The sequence below is a fragment of the Nymphalis io genome, chromosome 26, assembly GCF_905147045.1.
Source record: "Nymphalis io chromosome 26, ilAglIoxx1.1, whole genome shotgun sequence".
NCBI lineage: Eukaryota > Metazoa > Arthropoda > Insecta > Lepidoptera > Nymphalidae > Nymphalis > Nymphalis io.
In genome coordinates this window covers 6,527,229-6,539,399 of record NC_065913.1, presented here as the reverse complement: position 1 = coordinate 6,539,399, position 12,171 = coordinate 6,527,229, and the positions used below count along the sequence as shown (strand labels likewise).

Genomic DNA, 12,171 nt, shown 5'->3' with positions numbered 1-12,171 from the left:
ATATAAAAATAATTTAAAAAAATAACCTACATTAAATAAAAAAAAATTGTAATAAAAACTATTTTAGATAATAAAAATAAGACCAAAATAATCAAAAACATGTGTTTATAGTAACAGCCTGCAAATGTCCCACTGCTGGGCTAAGGCCTCCTCTCCCTTTTTGAGGAGAAGGTTTGGAGCTTATTCCACCACGCTGCTCCAATGCGGGTTGGTGGAATACACATTTCGATGAAATTAGACACATGTAGGTTTCCTTACGATGTTTTCCTTCACCGAAAAGCACGAGATGAATTATAAACAGAAATTAAGCACATGAAAATTCAGAGGTGCTTGCCCGGGTTTGAACCCACGTTCTTACCACTGGGCCATCTCGACTTATGTGTTTATAAAATTATTGTAATTAAAACATTGATAATATAATTAATCTATAAAAATTTATGTACAGCTTGTTCAATTGTTTATTTATTTATATAATATTATTTGTTTTATCATCACCAACAGATAAATAAACAAGATAAAGACATACACAGTCACATACGATCTACTTCTAACAGGACGTATATTATGAACAAAATGATTTTAAACTTAATAAAAATTTGCACGAACCGTTCTCTTCTTTGCCGCTCCAATAGCTCGACGATTTAGCCGAGCCTTGCCTCGCTGCTTGCGCATAACTTACAATTTTAATCGCTTCGTTATAGACTATTTTACAGAGGGAATTATTTAAAATTTCACTCATTTATATGAGAATTTGGAATAAAAATAATCTTATATAAGGATTTCTTTTTGTATAAATAATAAAAAAAAAAAAAACAAAATAAATAACAAGAGAATACAACAAAAGTTTAATATAAAATTATGTACATTTACATCAAACTGTACACATGTTTGTCGCATATACATAACGCCCGACCTTAGATCTATCTACACTGGCCGCCAAAAAAATCGACCCACCCGTATTTTTTTACTTACAAAGTTGTTATCTTAACTATGCGACGACCTAGGTGGATTGTTTTACTTATGGGACATACAGTTAACATTTTATTACCCACTTGATATTGATTTGGAGGAGTTGTAAGTGTTATTGAGGATATTTGGAATATTTTTAAAGTATTGATAAGAAAACGTTACTTTGTGCACAAAGTGCATGGTTAGTTTATTTCCAGTTCTTAACGCGGAGTCATCTCGGTTCGATGTTTATTATTGATTAAGTGTATGAAACTTTGTTGAAACAATAATTTTAATAAGTTTAAACATAAAAAATGGATACTACTGAAGCAGAAGCTGCTCAAGTCGTAGCTCTTATTCATGAGGGGTTAAGTCAGCGAAATGTGGCTAGAACACTAAAATTAAGTCGTTCAGCGGTGCGAAGAGTGTACAAACGCTACTTGGAGACTGGGGAGTATCGCCGGAGACCAGGATCTGGCAGGGGGCGTGTCACGAACCCGACCGATGACCGTTTTATTGGTTTGACGTCTTTAAGAAACCGACATCTTTCGGCTGTTGACGTTCAAGGTAGACTCCGAGAAAGTCGTGGAGTGTCTGTGAGTGAAAATACTGTAAGAAGTAGACTTCGAGAGCAAAACTTAACCCCTCACAAGCCAGCAACAGGACCAAAACTCACAGCATCCCATCGACAAGCAAGACTACAATTTGCTAGGCAGCACGTCGATTGGACACTGGACCAATGGGAGACAGTATTGTTCAGTGATGAAAGCCGAATGTCTCTAGGCTCTGATGGACGACGTAACATCATGCGAAGGCCAGGAGAACGCTACTCTCAGTGTTGCAGTCGAGAAACAGTCTGATTTGGTGGAGGCTCTACAATGTTTTGGGGAGGTATTTCTTTGACGGGACGCACAGAGCTGGTTTTTTTCCGTAATCGTGCTGTTAATGCTGAAACTTACATAACGGACATTCTGGAGCCTCATGTGATGCCTTACGCTGGATATATTGGGGATAATTTCCAACTTATGCACGACAACGCACGACCTCACGTCGCTAGAATTGTTAAAGACTATCTCAGGGAAGTCGAAATTCCAGTTATGCAGTGACCAGCCAATAGTCCGGACTTAAACCCGATAGAGCACCTCTGGGACCAGCTAAAACGTACGGTTCGAGCACGAAATCCAATTCCAGAAACCCTGAATCAACTGGAAGCTGCCCTAACTGAAGAATGGCAACGGACCCCACAGGAAGACATTAAAAAGCTAATCAGGTCACTTAATAGGCGTATGCAGGCAGTGATTAGGTCAAGAGGAGGAAACACTCCCTATTATAGTAAGATTTAGGCACCCAAATTTAAAAACAAACGGCATAATCGTTTTGTACACAAAAAAATAAAATTGCGTAAAATTTTGTGTTTTCGTGTTTTGTCACATATTTACCTAAAAACCTATTTTTTGCGCACTATTTCTGTTTTTGTACAATCCTACAATTGCATTTTTTCATTATCAATCTTAAAAAATATAAATATGTGGTAGTTTAAAACCATACGATAGCTTTTTTACAAAAAATGTAGGTGGGTCGATTTTTTTGGAGGCCAGTATATTAACAAAATCAAAACTCAAATTAAAAAAAAAAAAAAAAAACTTCACATGCCAAATTTTACTGATAAGCTATTTTGATTCTTATATATTTCGAAAACAAACAACTATTGTTTTCAACAACATATGTTGATAGAGTTCAATTTGTATTAAATATCATTGAGTTTAGACATCGTTATTAAGAGAAATATTTCAAAGGGACAACAATGAAAAAATAAAAAATAAATGCAGGGTAAATGTATAATGTAAATTAAAACGCAAAACGTTTTTATATTATTTAACGATAGTAACATTTTCTAACACAAGAGACCTTTAAGCGATTACTTATATGAATAAACAACTTTGACATTGAATTGAAATGACGTCATTGGTCGTTTATATAAAATCACAATGATATGTATTATATTTTTTTTTTTATAGAATAGGTAGGCGGGCGAGCATATGGGCCACCTGATGGTAAGTGATCACCAAACGCCCTTAGACATTGGCCTTGTACATAACATTTCTATGTTAACCATCGCTTACATCACCAATGCGCCACCAACCTTGGGAACTAAGATGTTATGTCCCTTGTGCCTGTAATTACACTGGCTCACTCACCCTTCAAACCGGAACACAACAATACCAAGTATTGCTGTTTTTTTATATTGTTTGTATACATTTATTACTAAGTTATGACTCATATTAATAACGACAAGTTTTATTTTATTTATAGCGGCCAACCTCGTACTATCTCACTCGCACGCTTTCCGTATCTCTGCGAGAGAAAAGAGGAGTCACACAATTTGTTTCATTTATTGTTCATTAATACCAATTAGAAATCTTTCATGATATTTGAATAGTGAATTTGAGCTTATAATAAATTATATGCAATTTTTGCTGACCATACATACTAACATGAGTACTTTTTTCTTAATCGGCATGCGTTATATAAATAACGAAAGAAAAAAAACATTGATAATAAAAAAAAAATTATTAAGATATAAATTAATTACCTCATAATAAACATTGTATTCTGATATTTAATTAAATTTAAAAGGAAAGAAAGAATCCATATTCGTAGTAATCACTTCCAATCTGAATGATAGCATTTAACTTCAAAATGGTACTAAATTTGAGTACAACCTAATTTCAAGGTCTGTACAAAATTATCCAACCAATCACAGGACAAATTAAAACTTCCTATTTAATTAATTCCGTCATGAATCAAAAGTACAACATATTTTGTAATTTTAATCCTATGTCTCGTTTGTTAGAAAATGTACAATCGGTAACTGTATATATAACAATAAATAAGTAAAATGCACTGAGATTCTATAAATGATAAAACTGACTATAAACTTACTGTAACAAAAAAAAAAAAAAACTTAAAACTAAAATAATCTGCATTCTGCTGTCACTTTTATAATATAATTTGCTGAAAATATTTTCAACCGGTTCCTATTTAAAGTTTTTTTTTTTTTAATTTTATTAAAAAGGTAATTTCAACAGGTATTGCCTAGACGCTGTAATTATACCCATAATCTATTCAAACTACAAATTGTCAATGATTGTAAGAAATTTTAATGCATAGCAATGTATAATTGATCAGACTGATCCTGATTCCTTACTACCCACTAATAGCACAAGCTTTACACTTAATTGGAAACGTAAATAGGGATATTAGTCATTTCTTGAAAACTATGTTTCTATTAGACGTTTAAAAAAAAGCAAAATAAAAATGCTGACTGGTAAATAACACAATTCTTAAATATGATAAAAACGAATCTCTAAACCTTTAATATTGCTATATATTTATATAAAATGCTTGCGTTACAAAAATGTCTTCCTAAGTGTCTTAAGTAAAGCTTAATAAAATAATAATGTTTTGATATTATTGTATTATTTCTAATCTTCACTTTTTCGTTCTTTACTTTACAGGCTGATAAATAACTTTTATCCCAATAAAAAAAGCCAAACTTTAAATATAGGAACCGGCTTATTAAAAACATAAAAGTAAATAATTAAAAACTAATATTCCAATTAATAAATTAATTATAAAAGTAATATATATACGAATTCGAGTTATGACTAGTTCGTGTGGCGGAGGCGTAATATAATAATTATTTTATCAATATCTTTGGTAATTGTTTTAGGACTAGACTAATATAATAGAAGACTAGATGTTATTGACACCGTTTGGTGGGAAAAATACTTGAAAAATATATATTGCTTACATATTTACATGTAAATTTGATTTAAAATGGCCATAAAATCAAAATATGATTTCTCATGTAGTCATCATATGAATAAAATTAATATACACTAATGTATAAAATAAAAAAAAGAAATAACACGTTACTGGCCAGTATAATTATATCAATAATTGTCAGCCATACATTTGATGGTATACAAGTATGGCAACACCCCATATGCATGACGTCACGCCTAAAACCAGTGGTATGTACGGCCTCAACCACGTTCGAACTGTCATAAAAAAGTAACAGCATCAAGCGAATATACGAATAAAATAATTAAAATAAATAGCAACGCGTCCAACGCGATGGTTAAAAAATGCCACAGATAATACAACAAGTTTAAATAAATGCAAAAATGGCCCCATAGACATTATAGATAATTTTAAAATTTTCGTAACAAAACGACACAGCTCACGACGATTCGAATCACAGTTCCAATTTCAAAATTTCACAGACAACAAAACATCACACAGTTTATAGTCCATACGAGGCATGGATAAAATTATTTTCGTTTTTTTCGTCGCGGACGACGTTGGACTTTGTGGATGGATCCAACATTTCCATTTTGACATTTGGTTGGTTTCCGTGACGTCACGGTTATACATTTCACGTATGTGTGTATTGGATGGGATTGTGCGGTAACATGTAACGAAAACAAAAGAAAAGGTGCACTAAATAAACGTATTATAATCTATCTATACATTATGTGCTCGAATAATACATACATAATTTTTACACAGTTATTGTTATACCAAGAACTCAACTTGGAAGATAAATCTCTGAAATATGTATATAATTGTATGTGTTTTTGAAGTTATATTGGGGGAATTTGCGAGAATAAAATGTGTAATTTTAAATACTTAAATAAATTACTATCTTTGGAGGAAAATTTTGAAAAATATTTTTTATTATAATACGATAAATATTTAAACATCATATATACTTATTTTTTAATATAAAAATTTAAAATAAACTAATGATAAATAAGTAAATGTGTGTACGTGTAAGTGGTCGATTGTGGTAGTGGTGTCGGTATACTCACAGGAGTTGGACGGCTGATGGGGCTGATCGAGCTTCGCTTGTATATCTCGTATGTGTTGTTCCTTTCGCTTCATATCGTGCGCGAGCGTGTCGAGACGCTGGCGGGTCTCCATCAGCTCCCTGACGTTTTAGGTTTCTAATTACTTATTGATTGTTACGAGGTAAATTAATTCTCCAATTTTAAAATTGTAACGCAACGTACTATAACGTAGCAACGTCATCTGTTTACGATTGAAATGCATTGTTTTCTAGTAAGCGCATAGATGTATTTTAAGTTTTACAATTTTAGTTTTTTATAACTTAAATTACAGCTTAATGGATTCACAGATTCCGCTCCGCCAGTGACGTCGGAGCAGTCCATTGGAGAGATAGTGTCCAAGAATAACACAATCCAATACATAAGCTCTAAAGTTATAAATAGATCCCATAAATGTTAACAAATACTAAAGTCGAGTAGTTTTATCCCAAATATATATCGAAGTGTACCTCTGGCTGGCGAGCAGCTCGGCGCGCGTGCGACTGAGCTCCTCGGCCACGGCCTGCTTGGCCTGTATCTCGGAGTGTAGCGACGACTGCAGCGTGAGGATCTCCATCTTGTCCAGCTTCTGCGAGCGGCGGTTGCGCCAGCCGCCCGCTCCCGCGCCCGCGCCCGCGCCCGCCGGCGACGACGGCGCGCCGCGCCCCGCGCTCGCTGCGGACACGCCCCACGCTACTCACTCACTGAGGTCACAGCCCAGCTTCGCCTCCAGCGCGCAATTTTTTGCACCGTTCACAATTCGAACTGCCTACTTTTGTATCCGGTCAAATGAAAGTGGCGCTAGCAGGAAGGCGTGAGCAGGACTCCAAATGAAGCCTAACAGGCGCTTTATGCTGTATAATACTATGACAACTTAGTTTCACAATGTTATTAAAACTCTCTCTATAAAACTTTGTGATACTATTTTCGTAAAAGAATTTAAAAACAAAGATTTTTTTTAGTTATTTTTACCAGCAACTAAAATTATACTCTGAGTTCGATCAGAATCACATATTTACAATAGAATAATCAGATAAAACCGTTGGTTTTATAATTTAATTCTTCTCTTTCTTTCTCTGAAAAAAATCTCTGACTTACCATGTTTAAGATAATCTAATTCTTCAGTCATTTTCGTAGCGAGTGCTTGTAGATACCCTCGAGCCTCTTTCTCGTCAGACACCCAGCGAATTATATCAGCAATCTATTTTAGAAAATATATTTAAAAAAAAAATATCCTTATCACTCTGGATTCGTATGCCAACTAAAAAAAAAAGGTAATAAAAGTCGACAGACATAATTTCTTCATGTATTCATAGTAATTTATTTTTCGTTTAAGTAATCTACGCAAAAAATTGTCTGGACCTCGAGGGGAGAAACCTATAGCTTAGAAAAATCCATCCTAAGGTACACGAAGTTCCAAGACCAGGAAGCGAGGTTAAGGTAAAGAGTTTTAGTAGTGCGTTGAAAATGGACCTTCTAACTCTCTTTTTTTATAGTATGGGTTGGCGGACGAGCATATGGGCCACCTGATGGTAAGTGGTCACCAACGCCCATAGACATTGTGACATTGTAAGAAATGTTAACGCTTACTTCGCCAGTGCGCTACAATATTTTGTCTAAATAACCTTCTTGCGTTTCAAAAAAAAAAACACTCGAAGTAGACTACACTACTATAGATATAATAAATGGGAGGGGGGTTAGTATTGCCCAACTGACCTGCGTCTCCCAATGCTGCATGGAATCTCGTTTAGCGCGTAACTCGTCCAACTCCAGCTCAAGTTGTCGCCTCTCGGTTTGCCATCTTCTACCGTTATCTGCCATCTATGAAAAAAAATTAAGAAAAATTAAGTTGTAGTATGGTATAGTGAAAAATATTTTATCAAGGCTTTTGGAACAATAATTACTAAACACTAGGAACACAGACGAGCAAATGGGTCATCTTTAAAATTAAATTACGTTCAGATTTTTAATATTGTTTGTTTCTAAAAATAAAAATTAACTCAACGCTTAAATATTGGACCTCCTTACGTTTAAAAATAATTATTATAAATAAGGTTTGAAGCTAATTCAATCACGCTATCACGTGAGGCAGAACTTCGTCTAACACACGTAGGATTCCTCTTGGTGCCTTTCTTCACCGCAGAGCACGAGATGAATTATAAACAGAACATAAGCACGTGCAAACCCACTGCTACTGATTGGTGGGGGGGTTGTTGACACCCTGCATTCAGATAAGAATCATGTGTCATATCTACAGTCGACATCTCGACTCTTTATTATTTAAAAATAATGTTAGTAAAGGTAGAATAAATATTTTTACCGCATCGAGGTCCTTAGCGAGCTTCCTGTTCTCATTGATGAGCATTTGTTTGTCCTCGCTATCGTTTAGCTGTTCCAACCGACGGTTTTCTAACTTATCCTTCGACGTTTGCAGCTGGAATGGTAACATATTATATTAGAGAATTAATTAATATAATTATTGTGTATCAAGCTCATGGTCAAGTTTAACAAATTATGTGCGTAAAGAAGAACCAATTTAGGTTTCATTTTACAGCCACATATTTTATTATTATAGATTTTTTTTTCTTTATTTAATTTAGGGACTTCTGTCCAACACAGGAACGTCAGTCCCATACAGAAGAATTCGATCTTACAAGTTTAAGAGCGGGTCAAAAGAGCTTTCATCAAGCCGATCGTCAATAGAATGCGAACGTGAATTAGGGTTTGTTTAAATTTCGTGTGTTTGGAAAGGAATAAGGACCAAATATAGATATAAGCAGCGCACCTCCCTGGCGAGGCGGGCGGCGCGCGCGTCGGCGTCGTGCAGCTGGTCGCGCAGCGCCGCCAGCTCGGCCGCGAAGCGCGCCTGCTGCTGCGACAGCGACTCCGCGTACTGCGACTGCGGGCACACCGCTCACTTACTGCCTACCGCCACACAACACGCTGACCGCTCGGTGCAGACGGCCGACCGTACCTCGAGCGCCTCGATGTCGGCCTGCAGCTTGGCGACGTCGGCCGCCGAGCCGCCCGCCTCGCCCGCCTCCACGCGCTGCAGGCGCAGGCTCTCCTCGCGCAGCTTGCGCTCCTGCCCGAGCGTCCCCCCGTTACATTCGTGACTCATTATATTTCATCTACCTTATGTCGACTACATGACTTATCTAAATATATAGATACCTAACGTCATGAGAGTGATTTAGCTGCTGTTAGAGTTTTCGACATATTATCTTAGTTAAATCTAGATTTAGTCTAAATCTAATCTCAGCTTAGTCGGGGCGTACTTTCAAACGACATCCCGCTAAATATTCCGCTTCATTATTACCAAAACGACCTCGATACGACCACCAATGCTCCACTCAGTACCTTGGTGGCCTCGGCGAGCGCGGTGTCGAGGCGCGCCTCCAGGTCGCGGCGCGCCTTGTCCGCTCGCCGGATGTCTTGCCGCAGCGCGTCTATCTTGCTCATCGCCACTTCCAGCTCCTCTTCCTTGTCGCGGACCTGGAGATACGAGATAAATAGTAACTCAAATTTTATATAATCGAGTTGCTGAATTTGTTTTTGCCATAATGCAGTAGTCACACATGATAAATTTCGAAACCTACCTGTCGCGATAATTTCTGCTTCTGCTGCCTCAACTCGGACAATTTATCCGTCACTTCGTTGTACTCGGTCATGGCGAGCTTTCGTTGCGTCACCGCATCTTGTAATTCTTTATCCTATAGATAAAGTTTTAGTTAGGCATTTGTTAGCACAAAATCGGACCTTAGCTCATATAGGTCTTGAAAAAAAAAAAAAAAAAATCAAACAACGGAAATATGCAAGTGGTTAATTATCATACGATCGTGATAAAACCGATTCGTACACTATATATACTTAACTCTCAAGTTAATGCGTTTTTATACGTAAAACTTTTTTAAAGCATACATTTCTACTATTGATCATTTCTTGTATATAACGTTTGCATTAAAAATAATGACAAGAGAAATTAAACATATCTTACTTAGTTAAAACATTTTAGATACAATTTTTTTTACAATATTTATCATTAATTAAATTAACTCCGGTTTATATTACCTTCGAAGGTGCGCAGATTTATAACAAATTACCCTCAATAATTAAAAATTGTAAGTCAATGCAAACGTTTAAATCTCAATTAGCACAACATGTTATAAAGACCTATTTTTAACTGTGTACACACCTACTACCAATGTATTGTTTACCACTTTAATTACTATTTTCTTTTGTTTATACTCGTAACGATACTGCTTATTTTTTTTTCTTTTATAATTTGATTAATATTATATAACATACATAATATTGTATTACTCTCACAAAATTATTGATATCATAAGAACGACGAAAGACCTACATAACATTTTTCTTTAAATTGTAACATTTCTCATGTAAGTGACTGTATTGTCTTCTTGAGAAATAAATGTCTATAAACTGAACTTCGGTTTTGATTAAGTTGTTGACAACCTAGTTATATTAGCTGAAAGCATGAATACGATTGAGTAGCAGCCTGTGAATGTCCCACCGCTGGGCTAAAACCTCCTCTCCCTTTTTTAAATGCTTAATCAGCGGAATGTAAGTCATCGTGTCATTCCATGCTCTTGGATCATATGTCTTGGGAAACGATTCGTAAAAAAGGTAAGAACATTCGACTAGAGCATAAACCTCTGTTAGGTCGTGTCAATTATAATTAAATATTTTAAAATTCAAAAAAAAACCTTTTAAAAAGTCTTGCTCCCGTAAACTTGTCAACCTCTAAACTAAACGAAAGACGACTGACTATGTGTAATAATAATGTGTTATAAAAAAAAAGATATATCAATCATGGACTGTTTGTAGCGCGTAATATGTCTGATATAAATGTCAATATAATAATAATAATCAGATATAAATGTAATATATCTGTCTCTATATATATATATATATATAGACAGACATATTACATTTATATCTGATTATTATTATTATATTTATATATATATATATAGACAGACTGATTTGAGATGGCCCAGTGGTAAGAACGCTTGAATCTTAACCGATGTTCGTGGGTTCAAACCCGGGCTAACACCACTGAATTTTCATGTGCTAAATTTGTGATTATAATTCATCTCGTGCTTTACGGTGAAGAAAAACATCGTGAGGAAACCTGCATGTGGCTAATTTCACTGAAATTCTGCCACGTTTATTCCACCAACCCGCATTGGAGGAGCGTGGTGGAATAAGCTCCAAACCTTCTCCTCAAAACGAGGAGAGGAGACCTTTAGCCCAGCAGTGGGACATTCACAGGCTGTTACGGTACGGTACGGTATATCTGATGTAAATCAGACACTTATGTCGCCATCAATAAACAAACTGCAGTGGAACAGCATGGTGCTATAAACTTCAAACCTTCAAGAGTAATTATTTTACCAAACAATGGAAAATTAACTAGTATTCAACATTTGAAAGAGATAGCAATATTCATAGTCTTTTCGTATTATTCTCTACACGCTTATTAGTTTTAAAGCATACATACATATAATAATAATAATGTCCTCCAGACCGATTTCGGCCACGGCGGCCAGTCTCAAGAGAGATTAGCCAACTACGCAGGAGATATTATAGTGCACAAGCGTGTGCGCAAACACAAGAGCACTCTCTATTCCCGAACTCTCATAATCCGATGGGACGGCAATCCGACACGATCGGAAAGAGTTCAGGCGCAGGACCAACGGCTTTACGTGCTTTCCGAGGCACGGGAGTGTACACACTTCCAACTTCCAGACTCCGGGCAGCTACTGAGACTTCTCTGACAGAAAAACTCAATAACTTTTTTTATCGGCCCGACCTGGGAATTGAACCCAGGACCTCGGGGTCTGCGGTCTTGCATCAAGCCACTAGACCAACGAGGCAGACGAACATACATATATAAAGATATAATTATAAACCAACGAGGCAGACGAACATACATACATGAAGATATAATATTCATAATTTCTTCAACAAAATTCTAATCACCTGCAACCGTAGCTTCTCTATGGAATCAGTCTTATCCTTTACTAGTTCTTCTTTTTCGATATTCATGGCGTTTAACAAGATCTCCAACTCTTTGACGCGCGTCGCTAATTCTTGGGGCGATGATGATATTTCCTTAAAATAAAAAGACGATAATTTTTTTTTTCTCTTATGTACTATACATAGTTATGTTAGTTAAACTAGTACCTACTTCCTATATACCTACTTTAAACGAGTACTTATTTTTATATAATAATACTGCACTTGCCTTTAAAAGCGTTTTGGAAAAAAATGTAATTTTTTAATTTTTTATCTGTAAAAACACTAT

The 12,171-nt window shown here is 35.8% G+C and overlaps 1 protein-coding gene across 1 annotated transcript in view; it reads right to left on the bottom strand.

The window, feature by feature from the left end:
* LOC126778414 (serine/threonine-protein kinase MRCK beta) overlaps window positions 1-12,171 on the bottom strand; it is a 52,087-nt gene that overhangs the window by 17,921 nt on the left and 21,995 nt on the right. The window contains exons 17-27 of the mRNA XM_050501914.1: window positions 11,847-11,978; window positions 9,440-9,553; window positions 9,201-9,335; window positions 8,815-8,925; window positions 8,626-8,739; window positions 8,161-8,274; window positions 7,557-7,661; window positions 6,939-7,041; window positions 6,311-6,515; window positions 5,826-5,944; window positions 607-660 (exon numbers count right to left, since the gene is read on the bottom strand). Coding sequence (XP_050357871.1) covers window positions 607-660; window positions 5,826-5,944; window positions 6,311-6,515; window positions 6,939-7,041; window positions 7,557-7,661; window positions 8,161-8,274; window positions 8,626-8,739; window positions 8,815-8,925; window positions 9,201-9,335; window positions 9,440-9,553; window positions 11,847-11,978 — 1,306 coding nt within the window. The remainder of the gene's footprint in view (window positions 1-606; window positions 661-5,825; window positions 5,945-6,310; window positions 6,516-6,938; window positions 7,042-7,556; window positions 7,662-8,160; window positions 8,275-8,625; window positions 8,740-8,814; window positions 8,926-9,200; window positions 9,336-9,439; window positions 9,554-11,846; window positions 11,979-12,171) is intronic.